This window comes from Rhinolophus sinicus, linkage group LG01, assembly GCF_036562045.2.
Source record: "Rhinolophus sinicus isolate RSC01 linkage group LG01, ASM3656204v1, whole genome shotgun sequence".
Lineage (NCBI taxonomy): Eukaryota > Metazoa > Chordata > Mammalia > Chiroptera > Rhinolophidae > Rhinolophus > Rhinolophus sinicus.
The window spans coordinates 107,139,930-107,156,351 of record NC_133751.1 but is presented as its reverse complement, the minus strand read 5'-3'; the positions used below and the strand labels follow the sequence as shown (position 1 = coordinate 107,156,351).

General features: G+C 37.9%; 1 protein-coding gene across 6 annotated transcripts in view; it reads right to left on the bottom strand.

Annotated features, from left to right (window-relative positions):
* ATR (ATR checkpoint kinase) overlaps positions 1–16,422 on the bottom strand; it is a 118,552-nt gene that overhangs the window by 83,463 nt on the left and 18,667 nt on the right. For 5 of the 6 annotated variants that reach the window (XR_012497057.1, XR_012497058.1, XM_074334043.1 and 2 more), the window contains exons 15-19: positions 9,212–9,406; positions 7,362–7,547; positions 3,265–3,357; positions 1,658–1,788; positions 763–906 (exon numbers count right to left, since the gene is read on the bottom strand). Coding sequence is in view for 4 of the 6 variants with exons in the window: in XM_074334043.1 (XP_074190144.1) it covers positions 763–906; positions 1,658–1,788; positions 3,265–3,357; positions 7,362–7,547; positions 9,212–9,406 (749 nt within the window). In the remaining 2 variants the exon portion in view is untranslated. The remainder of the gene's footprint in view (positions 1–762; positions 907–1,657; positions 1,789–3,264; positions 3,358–7,361; positions 7,548–9,211; positions 9,407–16,422) is intronic. The other variant, XM_074334028.1, reaches the window with a different exon arrangement.

The window sequence follows — 16,422 nt, the reverse complement described above, 5'->3', positions numbered from 1 at the left end:
GTAAGTGAAAAAATGGAAAAAAATTTAAAATGCCTAGCAAGATAGTCCAGGCTAAAAAGCAGCCTGAGTGAAAACTAAAAATGGAAAGGAATAATATATGCTCTTGCAATAGCAATCTGGATTGGTTACAGCCTGGTGTGTTTTGGAAAATCTTAGGAAAGGATTTTAAGAACTAAGATGTGGCCAGATTTTCGAAAGCCTTGCTTGCCAAGATAAGAAATTTGGAATTGGTCAGTTAGGAAATAGGCAACCACAGAGTATCTGTATCCTGGAATGACACAAATTAAAGAAATGCTTTTAAATACGAACAGTATGAAGAAACGTAATAAAATCTTTATAAAAGGGAAACTGGTTTAAAGGTTAATCTAATGAAGTAATAAATGTTGCAACTAAGGTAAGCTATAGAAAGTGGGTGAATATCCCTCCTAACCTTTCTCATGTTATCCAACTATCCACCTTTTAACTGTGAGAAGATAGGCAAATTTAGCCTCAACCTTTCAAAACTGATGAAAAATAATTTTGAGTTGCTGACCTACTAATTAATTAAAAATATAATTATAATGGAAACCATGTCACAAGTAAAACAGCATCAGTTCAATATGTATTGATTTAAGCATGTCAATTACTTTTGTTTATTGATGGACTCAAAATTAAACAGAACATGAACAGTTCCGTATTACCAACAGTAAGCCTAATATCTTGAGACATAAAAGTACAGTAATAAAAAGTTGCTATCTTTATTCTCAATTTCAGTTACAATACCTGTTTTCAATTATGAGGTAGTGAAATATAGCTGCAGTTTCTTTAGGTTGGATGTGTATGAGAGGTAGCAAAGCTACTATTACGTGACTGAGAAGGGAGCCTAGATAAGCATGATCCAGGCAACGAACAAAACAGTCCCAAGCTCTATGTGAAAAAACAAATAAAAGTTAAAAGTCGTATTATTTTTATTATTTGTAAAGCCCCATCAATGAGTTGTTAGCTAAATAAACAATACAAACAATAAAATTACAAGGTAGCTGTAAAAATGGAATAAAGATTAGTACTGTATACTCAAAAACTTAATATATTAGGTCAAAAAAGCAAGGTCAATGGGGCCAGCCGAGTGGCTCAGGTGGTTGGAGCGCCATGCTCCTAACACCGAGGTCGCCGGTTCGATTCCTACATGGGCCAGTGAGCTGCACCCTCTACAGCTAAGATTGTGAACAACAGCTCTCCCTGGAGTTGGGCTGCTGGGAGCAGCCGGAGGTTGGTGTGAGCTGCCTCGGGCTGTGAGTGGCCAACCAGGGGGACTAGACTGAGAAACAATGGCTTGTACTTGTACCAGTGGGGGAGAAAGGTGGAAAAAAAATAAATAAATAAATAAATAGGAGACAAACGATTTAAATAAGATTAGCAATGTTGACAACTGCTGAGGTTAGGAAATGGATATGTAGGGGTTCACTACATTATTCTATTAAAAGATTTCTGTTTAAAGATTTTGTTAAAAGATTTCACAGTAAAATATTTTGAAAGAAGTAAACATCCCTTTTCAATACAAATAGCCTTTGTATTTTAATTATTTACCATTAGAATCCAATTTCCCTCAAAGAGATAAGAATCCAAGTTAGTGCTCCTGGGAAATGCACAACACCTAATAACTCAGGCAGTCTTTTACCTGCAACACAATTCGGGAAAATCATCCTTGAATCGAAGGCCTGTTCTCAGTGTGGTCATCATCTTCACCCTCACAGAACTGACATGTTTGGGTCCCATCAGTTTCATCAAGGACATCAAACTGTTCAAGGCCTAAAAAGTAATTCAGGATTTAAAATAAAGCCTATAAAGCAAGCTGACAAGAGGTGAGCCCTAAAGACAAGTGCATTCCACCCGAATCTCAGAGCAGTATCTATGCTCTGGCAACACAAGGTCTAAGACATGCTGGCAAGTTCATTTTCTCCAACCTTACATAAGAATTATGAGTTTGAAAAATACAAGTTCTGTTCTGTATTTTTTCCCCCTTGAAGGTGATTTGTTATTTTGGTCCTGGTGGTTTTCTGGGCAATGATTTTCAAATTTATTAAGAACATAATATCTATTGTTTAATTTTCTTCATATCCACCCAAACTGCTATGCAGTACATGCATTTTCATCCCAATGGTACTAAACTGAAGGTACTCTGAATTTAGTAAAACAAATAAGTCACTGATGACATATCCAGAAAATAATACACACATTTTATTGTGTGTGGAACACCCAATCAGACTTGTAGCAATAGCTCCAGATCTAATGAAGGGGTAAAGAAACTCTCTAGTCAACGTTAACTATATGCCAAAACATGCAAGCTCTTTATGACTTAAGACAAACTCTACAGTTTTCTTAGATCTAAAGTCATTCTCTCACTTGGGACAACAATAAGAAAGATTCCATGTAGATGGACGAAAAGTTGTTTGGGGGATTAAATTTACAGTCAACACCAAAAGAACAAGTATTGGTTGATGAGTTTGTAGAGTTTAATATTGTATCATGTCTTTCTTAGCTCCTTAAGGTTATTAAGAGAAGGGTAGTACAGACTGAAATAAAATTCCATTCATGTATTTTCACTATAATTTTACTGACTGTAGAGGTGGAAAGCAAATCAGTATTTAAACTTCTATCCCAATCTATGGACAAAAATTTCCAGGGTGACCAACTGCTACAAGTAGTCATAATGAAACTTCATTGTGCCAAATATATTTAAACATAAACTGACAAATAACTGAAGTTACTTTACTCACTATGTATAACCTAGTATTTCTGGTATTCAAAAACACCATGGATCATGACCCACATCACACCAATGAATTCCACTATGCAACTTTTTTTTGAGCGATCAGGGATTACTGGTCTCTTTTTTACCCACTAAGGTAGACATGAGCCTGAAACTGTTAGCACCATCACCTGGGACTCTGAGCTAAGAAATTGATTTGGAGAGTACTGTGTCCAAAATCAAGCAACGCCCGAAACTATATTATCGTTATACTTTTAGTTACAGAGCCAACAAATTCCTTTCAACCAGTTTGGGTTGGCTTTTCTGTTTCTTACTAAAAAAAGAACTGTAAATGATATAATTCCTCTTTTTTCACTCCCCAAAAGCTTATACAAGTTGTTCAGTAATGCAGAATATCCTGTTTGATTACTTCTTATCTTTGAATGTTTGTAGGTAGGAGCAGAAATCATATCTGCATATTCTATACAAATTCTATTCCAGTGCTTTGGCTTTGCAACTCAACTATCACTACCTACCATTTTCTTATCTTCGATGCCAACACTGGAGCTCAGTAACTGCATGTTAAAAAAGGCTAAAATGCCCAATAACTTAGGTTGCAAATAATCAGCCTAAGGAAAAACAAAAACACATAAAACAGATGTTACATAAATTTTACACAGATCAAATTTCATAAACCAACAATTTAATTATTTAACTAACAATGTTTCTATTTTTACCTAACTCTATCAGAATAACAGAAATAAACACTTGGTGAATTAAATTTCTCCACATGCATATATTTTCACATCTATTATTTTAAAAAAACTAGTGAAGCTGATTTCTAATCACTATGACAAATATGATTAAACAGTCCTGTATAATAAGAAAACATGAGCTTTGGATTATGGAAGGAGCAGCAATGGGGTCCTCAGGATCTGACTCTTGTCAGGATCCAGCGTGGAAAGGAGATTTATCTTAAGGAGAAGAAGAATAGAAAAAGACAAGTGACCACCATTCTAGAGCATTCAGAGCTAAGCTTGGGAAAACAGGCTTGATTAAAGAAAAGGTACCCTCAGAACAAAGGTCTGACGTGGGATCAACATCCTGAGTTAACAGTGATAGAGGGATGGAAGGCTCCAGACATCAACAGTCACAGATTAGGTACCACTGACCATGGCACTTTGGGTTAATTCTTTCTTGAAAGAGGGTCCTAGAGGAGAAGGTATGGACTTTAAGTCAGCCAGACCTGGGTTTGAACCCCAGTTTTGACACTTCCTAGTGTGTGATATTGAGCAAATTACTTAACTCCTCTGAATCTGTAAAATGGGAACAACAAAAGCACCTATTACCTAGAGTTGTTGTACAGGTTAAATAAGATGCACCAAGCACTTAGAATATAATAAAGTGTTAAATAAATTTAAGTTGTTAATATTATTACACACTGGGAATGCGAGTAATCTGCAACGAAGAATATTCCTCTCTTTCAAAATCTTTATGTACAGGCAAGGAAAGGTGAAAGAAAAAGAGCTGGGGGGAGTAACAATTTAAAGTATTTTCTAACTCTGGAAGAAAGTTGCATTGCTGATGCTGAGGCACCTGATGTTGGTATCTCCAGGTTACACACACCACCGGGGGCCGAGTGGGGCAGGAGGGTGTGTACTACACACCGTACAGAGGAAGTTATTATAGGTGTTCAACACATCCCTCCAGATTAGATGTTGATATAAACTTTTCCTAGCCGAGCATAGAAAATCGTGTGTTGTTTTAGCCCAAAATTACATTTAATTTGTGAACTTCAGATTAGGCTTAATAATCTGTAACTCATTAATTGCATGAATCCAGCCCATGCTTCTTAAATGAAAAGCAGATATAGATGCAATTCACATGGTCGAAGTCAACATCCTAATTTTAAAGCTCTTGCATTTAGACAAAGATTTCATTCATCTGCCACTGACCAAGTATTTATTATCTATGCCTAGAATACTGTGCCAGGTACAGGTGTACAAGATAAGCAAAGTCACTTTCTCCCTACTAGCTTACATGGGAGACTAATATGAGTGGAAGACATTTAATAAGTAAATATATAAATAAGGTTGCGATAAGTGCTAAAAGGAAATAAACATGATCACATGATAGAGGAAAACAGATGAGGGAGTTTACATAGAGTAATCAGGAAACTCTTGAGATCTAAAGAATGAGAAAGACCCAGGAGATGATTCCAAGTATTATTATTCCACTAGAGCAGGGGTGTCCAAACTGCGGCCCGCGGGCCAACTGGGGCTTGCAATCCATTGTTAATTGGCCCACAGCAAATTCCAAAAATATATTTTGTTTACTTAAATAAACCAGATGAGGCAACACGTACTTCACCTCGAGTGAGTGGTCCGGCTGTTTGTGTATTTTACTGCATATGGCCCTTGGTGAAAACCATTGAAAAAAGTTTGGACACCCCTGCACTAGACTATCTAGTGCAAAGGCTCTGAAACAGGAAAAAGCTTGACAAGTTTAAGAAACACAAATAAAACAATGCTAAAACATAGGGAGAAACGAAGAAAAGAGTTGTGCAATATGAGGGTGGAAAGGTGTGCAGGTTATATGTAGCCTTGTAAGTTTTATTATGAGAGCAATGAAAACCATGGAAGGAACTGCAGCAGAACGATGACCTGAGTTTAAGTTATAAGAAGAGCACTTCAAATGCTGTGTAAATAACTAAGTAAAGATGTAGGGAGGGAAAAGTGAAGGGAAAGAACAATTAGGAGTCTTCTGCAGTTGTCTCAGAGAAAGATGACGGTCATTTGTATGATGGTAGTGGCAGCAGAGATGGAAAGATATATTTGGGAGACAGATTTGATAGAATTTACTGATACTTAATTATAAAGAATGAAGGAAATGGAGGGCTCATGAATACCTCCCAGGTTTTGATTTGTGCAATCAGGTAGGTAGTGGTACTATTTCCTGAGATAGGGAAGACTTGGAGGTAAATAGCTTAGGGAGGGAAAAATCAACATTTCTAAAGAACATGTTATATTTAGACTTGTTTGAGATGCTTATACGACAGGCAAGTAGAGATGACAAAGAGAAAGCTGGATGATCTGTGTCTGCCACACTCTCTCACCCTGAGATCCATTCTCCCCTTTTCTGACCCGCTCTGTGCCTGGGCTTACCAGATGAGATCACTCAAAAGCCCTTACTCTCTGACTTCCCACTGAATTGAGTCAACAGGGAGCACTGATGCGGAACAGAGGGCAGTAGGAAAGAACATGGTATTTACATTTCCTGCTCCCTCTGGGTTTTGAGGTGGTTCTGGCAGTGGCCACATTCCTTTACAATGAGAGTCCTCCCCCCTCACCATGATTATAGCTCTCAGCCAGGTTCTGGTAACACCATTTTTCCTCCTTGCCCAGGACTAAGAGGAGCATACGTTTTTTGCTGTTCCTAGTCCCTGGGTTCCTTAACATTCCATGTTCATTCTCTTAATCTTGCCCATGACAATGAAAATAGCCCCTTTATTAAATTATTTTTAGTAAAACATTTTTGTGTGCGTGCCATCTGCATTTGTGTGTTAGGTCCTGCCAGGATCTTACCTGTATAAAGCCACAAGTCCAAAGCTCAGGAGAGGTCTGGATTGGAATTTCAACTGTGTATTGTCAAATTATAAAATCATGTTAAAGCAAAGGACTAGATTTGTTCTCATTTAGGGAGACAATGATGATAGAGGAAAATACCCAATTACATAGTCCTAAATCAATCTAACATTTAGGGGATAAAGTAGAGGGAAAGAGCCAATAATGACTAAAATGAGTGCAAAGTTAAGTAAAAATGGAAATCGAGAAAAATGTGGTATCTCACAGGTGCCACAATAGGACGGGATAGTCAGTGGTATTGAATGCTACTGAAAGGTTGAATAAGACAGGAAAGAGAAGTGACCACTGGATTTACAGCAGGAAGACTATTTTTGACCTTGACAAAAAGAATTTCAGTAGAATAGTGAGAACAGAGTCAGGGTACAAAAAGCTAAAGAACGAATGGGAAATGGGAAAGCAAAGACAAAAACGTCTAGAGATATTTTACTGATAGGCCTTTGAGTTTCTTGAAGGAATGACGGCAACCAAAAGGGAAAAATAGTAATAAGCCTGAGGATTTATATTATTTTTTCAGATAGAAAATAAAATAGTAAAGTGATTTCAATTACAAATTTAAGATAGGAAAATATCAAAAGAGATAATATATCTTCTAATTTCCCTTAAATCCAACAATGGATTTAAATATAGTTAGAACTGATACGGTTAGTATATTATGCCAAAAAAGGGTAACTGGGGGGTAGTAGCGACAACCTACAAATGTATTTCAATCTATAGTTCAAAAATAGTGAAGGAAAGTAAATAAAAATTTTCACCCAGTGAGAAAATAAAATCTAAAATCATTTGAAAACATATATTTTTCAGTGCTAATATGTTGTTAATGCCTTGCTGTGACCACGCAATTTAAATCATCAACCTTTCAAAAAAAAATTTCCAATTTAAAATTTAAACTAATGTCTAGCATTTGAAAAATACACGAAACATTTGTTTCTCCAATTTCATAATTAAGCTACAAAAAGAAGGAAAAAAAACTCACATAACATATTCCTTACCATTAATTCAGGTGATATGATCTCTCTTGGGCCCTGATATGGATCATCACTAGATGCAAATGAGGCAAGGATTGACAGGCCATTGAAAACCTGTTGATAGTGTTCTCCAATCCGTAGCAATAACTCATTATGCAGTCCTTGGAAATCTTGTCTCAACAGGCTCCCCAGTTCAATTTCTGTTTCATTCTAATCAAAAGACACATTTTTAAAAAATTAAACTTTTTTTTCTACATACTAACACCCTGGAAATAAGTATATTCATTTTCACACACTAATAGTAAGTCAGAAGCTCTGGATCAGGTGACAAGATTTATTAATGATATTTTTTAAAGGCATTGGAAAATGATTCTAATCTTGTTCTCTCCTGATAGGTCTCCCATGGGCTACAGATAATGAAGAGAAATGATTAGATTTTATTGTGAAATAAAAATTTAAAAAGGAAGTCCCAGCTTTCTATAAGGTCTTAAAATATCATCAATTCATTATTCAAATATCCATAACCCGAGAAGAAAGATAGTACTGGCTTAGAGCACAGTCTTCCTAATCAAACTGCTGAGATTTAAATTCCAGCTTTGTCACTTATTAGTTGTGTTGTGACGTGAACAAGTTATCTAATCTGACCTTTCGCTGCCTTAGTTTTCTCATCTTAAAATGGAAAAATAATAGTATGAGTGAAATGATCCATATAAAGTTTCTGACATGTAGTAAGCACTCTATAAATACTTACTGTATTTCCCTGAAAATAAGACCCAGCTGGACAATTAGCTCTAATGCATCTTTTGGATTAAAAATTAATATGAGACCCAGTATTACATTATATTACCTGGTATTATATTATATTATACCCGGTCTTATATAAGACCCGGTTTTATATTGTATTATATTATGTAAGACCCAGTCTTATTATATTATTATTATTATTATTACATAAGACCCAGTCTTATATTATAGTAAAGTAAGACCGGGTCTTATATTAATTATTCCTCTAAAAGATGCATTAGAGCTGATTGTCCGGCTAGGTCTTATTTTGGGGGAAACACGGTATTATTATCAGTCCACCTCTATAATACAGATTTTCTTTCTCAAAATGAATAACTATGTTCACTATTCAGTAACTCTTATATGGAAAGAGATCTATTGCTGTCATACCATGAAACACACGAAATAAATTAACATCAGAGAAAATACTAATAGTAAAGTCACATCTGCGTATCTGACAGGTTCTCCTATTAGAGTCTCATATTCTTCAAAGATATTGCTAGTATGACACCAAAGAAGAAGCAGGCTATAATTTAAAATTAAAAAACTAGAGAGCTGTGTGCCCGGTTAGCTCAGTTGGTTAGAGTGTGGTACTAACACCAAAGTTGCCAGTTCGATCCGCTCATGAGCCACTGTTAAGATGCACCCTCCTTAAAATAAAATAAAAAAATAGGGAGAAACTAGGTCAAATTGTAATCAGAGCATTAATTAACCAAACCAAATACTGACACTGTACTACAGTTGAAGGGCATTGCCTCTTCCTATAGATATAATTACCTACATGTCATTAGTCAACTTATAGTTCCAATCAATTAAAAAATTCTAAAATGAAATTAGCTGAGAACCTGATCCATGAATGGATGATTATCACATGACATTACGGTGAACTGATCCAAGAAAATAACAAAATAATAATTCTACTTAATAAATCCCTCTAGGCCCAGGACAAAGCTTATTTACATACCATTTGAACTTATATTACTCTAGGATAGGCTATAAATTACCCATTCTCCTTCCTAAAGAATGTTACCACAGCTTTCCAATAATGCTAATTTAAGCAAGAGTAAAAATATATATAAATATTCAATTACCTTCAGATAATGAAGGGCACGTTGTAATTCATCCTTGGAACAGGAACAGACCAAGTGAGAAAAAATATATTTGAAGTTATTTATTAAGATCTCTCTACGATTGACATTTAATTGTTTTCCTAAAGTCCGAATGAGAGCAGAAGCTGCAGGGCTTGCTTTGGCAGCAAGGTCAGGTAGCAGAACTTGTAACGTCCTCTGAAAAAAAAACACAACAATTACCAAAAAGTACATTTGTCCAAGTGATAAAATAAACTGTGCACAAAAATATTTTCAAATACCATGCAAATCTGAAGCCCACATATGACATACTTGAATTCAGATTTACCATTTATTCATTCAACAGATATTTAATGAGCATCTACTATGATTCAGGCACTATAGATACAGTAGTGAAAAAAAGGCAAGGTCCTTAGTGACAGAGTTTACATTGTAGAGGGAGAGACAGACAAGAAATAAGCTAATGTATAAGTAAAGAAAATAATTTTTCATGAGTATTTGTTAAAATATATTCATGCTCTACGGCAGTAGTTCCAAGCCTGATTTATTATTTGAGTTAACTTGGATTTAGACAATAAGAAAGAGTAATCATAAATACAATAGTTTAAGATTTTAAATTAAAAAGTTGATGCCGTACCATTAAAGTAAATCTTTTCAACACACCCACCATCCCACCATGGCAATAAATCTATTTTGATTTTGGTCTATTTCCCTTAAGATCATATTCACAAAATGTATACAAACTTCCCAACATAAAATGGTTTGCCTTTCATTTATTCATTCGACGTGTATCTAATAAACACCTCCTATGTGTCAGTCGCTATCTTAGGCAGTGAGATGTGACAGTGAGCAAGACTCAGGCCCTGCCCTCAGAGACATTTAGACACTTCTTGTGTTATGCCTTTCAGCTTAATATTAATCCTATAACACTGTTATAACACCATAAAGTAGTTTCTACAAAGTATTCATAATTACTATGTGAATGTTTACATAACATTCTATGACCTAAACATTTAGTTTCTTCTCAAGTTTTTGTTTAGTTTTTTGGGTTTTTCTTTTAAGGGGGGTGCAGCTCACAGTGGCCCATGCGGGTATTGAACCGGCAACCTTGGTGTTATCAGCACCATGCTCTAACCAACTGAGCTAACCAGCCACCCCGGTTTTATTTAGTTTTGCTACTTGGAAAATACGGCAGTAAACACCTGTGCTTTTTGGTTCCCAGAGTGGAATTACTGAATGTAAAGGTAAGTATATCTCTGTGGTCCTTACTATACACTGTCATATTTCCTTCCAGAGTTTGACCAATTTATTATACAAGCAGTTTAAGTTTGTTAAAATATAGTAACAGTGGAGGGAAAAATTCTGTATGAATCACTATTGTTATTAGCTAAGAGTAATGATAAACTTTGACTTTGGGAAGAGGTAACAACAAGATAATCTACTCCATCATCTTTCAAATCTCAGCCCTAATGACTTTTCACAGGCTTCCCCAACCACTCCATATTTCCACTTGTCCTTTGAATTCACAGATTATCTATACTACGACTTTTGTACTATATTACCCCATCTCCTTAGGGATTGAAATTATATTAGAATTGGCATTACCAATGAAACCGCACATAGCACTGAAGACACAAGAACACTGTCGGAGTCAAGATGGCAAAGTAAGGTAAATACTGTGCTCGCCTCCTCCTATGACCACATCAAAATTACAACCAAAATGTGTAACAATCGACCTGGAGAACCATCAGAAAACTACCTGAACAGAAGTCTTATGACTAGGGATACAGTGAAGCAGCCACGTCGAGGCTGTTAAGAGAAGTGGAGATGTGAAACAGGCTGGCCTCACGCGCATGTGGTGTTTGAGAATTGGGAGTGATATCTCAGCTGCAGAGGACCCCCTGAGGAGCAAGGGGATCCAGTCCCACAAGGGACTCCCCAGCCCAGACCACCAGTGCCAAAAACAGCTGCTGCCACAACATCTGGCTATGATAATGAGCAGGGTGACTGTCCGACTGGGTGAGATAGAAGGCTGCTAGAAGTCCAGGCATCCTCTTGCCCGAGCACAGACTCGCTTGCTCCCAGGCACTCACCCTTCAGCAGAGGGACAGCAGTTCAGAAAGGAAAAAGCTGAGTTGTGTAGTTTCAAGACAAGGGCTAAAGGGACAGCAGCCATTATCTCTATGTTGAGCCCTCCTCCCACGCAGCCAGCAGGCAGGTGCCATCTTTACTGTGTTGAGCTCTCCCCCGACATTACCAAATCTTTATCTGCACTGGCCTGGTGAAATCTGCTCACTCCACCCTGGTGGCTCCCTGAAACCCCACCCTACCCAACACTGCCACAGGCTCTTTCAGCAGTAGGCAGCAGGCCTTAGCATGTGCTGCAGTCTTTCTTAAAACACTCTCAGAGGTCTTCAGGACCCAGGCAGGTGGTGGCAGTCCTCAGTGTGCCGTGGGCCTTTTGCTGAGTGGAAAAAAGCTCAGCACTGGTGCCATATCTGAATCTGCATTAACTTCATGAATACCACTCACCCCACCCTGGTGACTCCTGGAGACAGACCAAGCCTCACCCAACATAAGGATTCTTTCAGCAGCTGAGCCTTATGGGCAGCTAGCATTGGCAGGCCTCACGGTGACCTGTGCCCTTTGCTGAACTGCCACAGGCCTGGTACTGGTGTCATCCAGATTTGGTTCGTGGCGTAGCCTCTCCCATATGCTTCCAGTTCCAGCACAGGCAGTTACCAAACACAGACCACTTTTTAGCTCTCCCAGGTAGTCTCAGGCTGGATATAGGCAGCGGTTGGCCTGCACCAGAACCACCCCGTACAAGAGTCCCCAGAACCAACACACCCACTGGCCAGCTTCAGAACACAGAAGAGCACCGCCAGACTAGCCCTTCAAGAAGCACACCCAAAGGATGGTCTCAGCAAGCACAGAGCCTTCTGGGGCTTTTCTTGCTCTATGGGGTCAGCCCCCACACAGCAGCTCATATGCAGTGTCATGGCCAATCCTCACAGCCAGTCAGCCTATAGTCAAGCCCACCCACTGACATACCAAAAGCAATCAAGGCCCATCTGCAACAGGAGGGCACATAGAGTCCACACAAAAGACACTCCTGGAGCACCCAGCTGAGGTGATCAGGAAGACTGCACCACTGGGCCACACAGGACACCTACTACATAAGGCCACCTAACCAAGGCAGGGAGATGTATCAGATCTACCTAATAAATAGAAATAAACACAGAGAGACAGTCAAAATGAGGAGACAAAGAAACATGTCCCACGTGAAAACAACAGGAGAAAACTCTGGGAAAAGCGCTACACAAAATGGAGGCAAGCAATCTACCAGATACAGAGTTCAAAACACTGATTATAAGGATGCTCAAGGAACTTAGTGAGAACTTCAACAAAGAGATAGTAAGCATAAAAAGGAGCAAAGAAACCATGAAAAAGAACCAGTCAGAAATAAAGAATACAATAATTGAAATGAGGAATACACTAGAAGTAATCAAGGTAGCAGAAAACACCCAATCACACACACAAAAAAAAGAATAAAGAAAAAACAAAAGGATACTTTAAAGGACCTCTGAGACAACATCAAGCATAAAAACACTCACATCACAGAGTTACTAGAAGGAGGGGAGAGCAAGGAATTGAAAACCTATTTGAAGAAATAAGGACTGAAAACTTCCCTAAACTAGCGAAGGAAACAGACATACAAGCCCAAGTAGCACAGAGAATCACAAACAAAGGGACCCACATCAAGACATATCATAATTATAATGACAAAGGTTAAAGACAAAAAAAATTAAAAGCAGCAAGAGAAAGGGAGTTTGTCACCAACAAGGGAGCTCCCATAAGATTGTCAACTGATTTCTCAACAGAAACTTTGCAGGCCAGAGGGATTGGCACAAAATATTCAACATGATGAAAAGTTAGGACTTACAACCAAGGGTACTCTACCCAGCAAGGCTGTCATTTAAAAATGAAGGAGAGATGAAGAGCTTCCCAGACAAAAAGAAAAAACACGCTACAGGAGTTAATCACCACCAAACGAGTATTATAAGAAATGTTAAAGGGACTTGTTTAAAAAGAAAAAAAAAAAAAAAAGGTAAAAAATATGAACAATAAAATGATAACTACATACCTATCAATAACTACTTTAAATGTACGTAGATTAAATGCCCCGATCTAAAGACTTAGGGTGGCTGAATGGATAAGAAAACAAGACCCATACATATGCTGCCTACAAGAGACCCACTTCAGATCGAAAGACTACAAGTCTACACAAAGACTACAAGTAAAGGGATGGAAAAAGATATTTCATGCAAATGGAAACAAAGTTGTGGTAGCAATACTTATATCAGACAAAAGAGACTTTAAAACAAAGGCTATAATAAGAGACAATTAGGATATTTCATAATGATAAAGAGATCAATCCAACAAGAGGATATAATCCTTATAAACATTTATGCACCCAACATAGGAGCACCTAAATATATAAAACAGATTTTGACTAACATAAAGGGCGATCAACAGTGAAACAGTCATAGGGGAATTTAACACCTCATTGACTCAATGGATAGATCTTCCAGACAGAAAATCAACACAGAAAAAGCAGCCTTAAATTACACATTAAGACCAGATTGATTTAATTGATATTTTTAGAGCATTTCATCCCAAAGCAGCAGAATATACACTCTTTTCAAGTGCACACTGAACATTTTCGATGACAGACTATATGTCAGGTCACAAGACCATATGTTAACTCTCAATAAATTTAAGAAAACTGAAATCATATCAATTCTTCTTTAACCACAATGGCAAAAAACTAGAAATCGATTACAAGAAAAAAACTGAAAAACACATAAACACATGAAGGCTAAATAACAAGTTAGTAAACAGTGAATGGGTTAACAATAAGATCGAGGAAGAAATCAAAAGATATCCTGAGACAAATGAAAATGAAAACACAATGCCCAAAATCTATGGGACACAGAAAAAGCAGTCTTAATGGGAAAATTCATAGCAATACAGGCCCACCTGAAAAAACAAGAAAAATCTCAAATAAACACTCTAATGTTACACCTAAAGGAACTAGAAAAAGAACAACAAAGCCCAATGTGAGTAGAAGGAAGGAAAGAATAAATATCGGAGCAGAAATAAATGAAATAGTCTAAAATAACAATACAACAGATCAATGAAAACAAGAGCTGGTTCTTTGAAAAGATAAACAAAATTGGTAAATCTTTAATCAGACTCATCAAGAAAAAAAGAAAGAGGACCCAAATAAATAAAATCAGAAATGAAAGAGAAGTGACAAATGACACCACAGAAATATAAAATATTATAATAAAATACTACAAACAATTATATATGCCAAAAAAGTGGACAATCTGGAAGAAATGGATAAATTCCTAAAAACATACAATCTTCCAAGACTAAATTAGAAAAAAGAAGAAACAGAAAATCTGAACAGATTGATTACTACTAACAAAATCAAATCAGTAATCAACAAGCTCCCAAAAAACAAAAATCCTGGACTGGACGGCTTCACAGATGAATTTTACCAAACATTCAAAGAATTACACCTATACTTCTCAAACTACTCCAAAATATTCCAGAGGAGGGAAGTCTCCCAAGCTCATTTTATGAGGTCACCATTACCGATTCCAAAACCAGGTGAACATAGATGCTAAAATCCTCAACAAGGGCCAGCCCCGTAGCTCAGGTGGTTGGAGAGCCATGCTAATGCAGAGGTCACCGGTTCAATTCCCACATACGCCAGTGGGCTGCACCCTCTACAGCTAAGATTGTGAACAATAGCTCTCCCTGGAGCTGGGCTGCTGTGAGCAGCTGGAGGTTGGCGTGAGCAGCCGGAGGTTGGCGTGAGCTGCCGTGGGCTGCTGAGTGCTGCCACAGGCTGCAGTGTGCTGCTATGTGCCGCCATGAGCGGCCAGCGTGACTGGCCAGCAGCCAGCGTGAGCTGCCGTGGCTGCAGTGTGCTGCTGTGGGCTTCTGTGGGCTACTGTGCGCTGTTATGAGCGGCCGGCGGCCAGCATGAATGGCAGGCAGCCAGCGTTGAGTGCCTGGCAGCCAGTGTGAGTGGCTGGCAGCTATCGTGAGTGGCCGGCAGCCCTCGAGAGCTGCCCTGAGCTGCTGTGATTGGCCCACCAATGACCGGTGACCGACTGCCTCAGTTGGGGGAGCGCGAGACTCAAAATACCAGCATGGGCCAGGAAGCTGTGTCCTACACAACTAGACTGAGAAACAACAGCTTGAACTGGAGTGGAGGGGAGGATGGGAGGCGAAAGAAGGGGGGATTAATCCTCAATAAAATATTTAGCAAACCTACCCTGTTTCCCCGAAAATAAGACCTAGCCGGACAATCAGCTCTAATGTGTCTTTTGGAGCAAAAATTGATATAAGACCTGGTCTCATATTATATTATAGTATATAACACCCAGTCTTATAGTAAAACAAGACCAGGTCTTATATCAATTTTTGCTCCAAAAGACACATTAGAGCTGATTGTCCAGCTAGGTTTTACTTTTGGGGAAACACAGTAATTCAGTAACACATTAAAAACATCACACACCATGATCAAGTGGGATTTATTCCTGGGATGCAAGGCTGGTTCCATACCTGCAAGTCAATTAATGTGATACACCACATAAACAAAATGAAGTATAAAAACCATCTGATCATATTAATAGATGCAGAAAACATGTCTGACAAAATCCAGCATCTATGATTTTAAAAAAATGAAATAAAAATAAAAAACCAACTCAGCAAAGTGGAAATAGAGGTAACACACCTCAACATGATAAAGGCCATATCTGACAAACCCACAGCTAACATCACACTCAACAGTAAAAACTTGAAAGCTTTTCTTTAGGATCAGGAACAAGACAAGCATTTTTACTTTCACTTTTATTCAACATAGTATTGGAAGTCCATGCCACAGCAATCAGGGAAGAAAAAGAAATAAAAGGAATCTGAACTGGAAAGGGCAAGTAAAACTGTCAATATTTGAAAGAAATAACACCGTTAAAATATCCAAACTACCCAATCTATAGATTCAATACAATCCCTATGAAAATATTAATACCAATGGCATTTTTCACAGAACTAGAATAAATAATCCTAAAATCTGTATGGAACCACAGAAGATCCCAAATAGCTACAACAATCCTGAGAAAAGAAGAACAAAG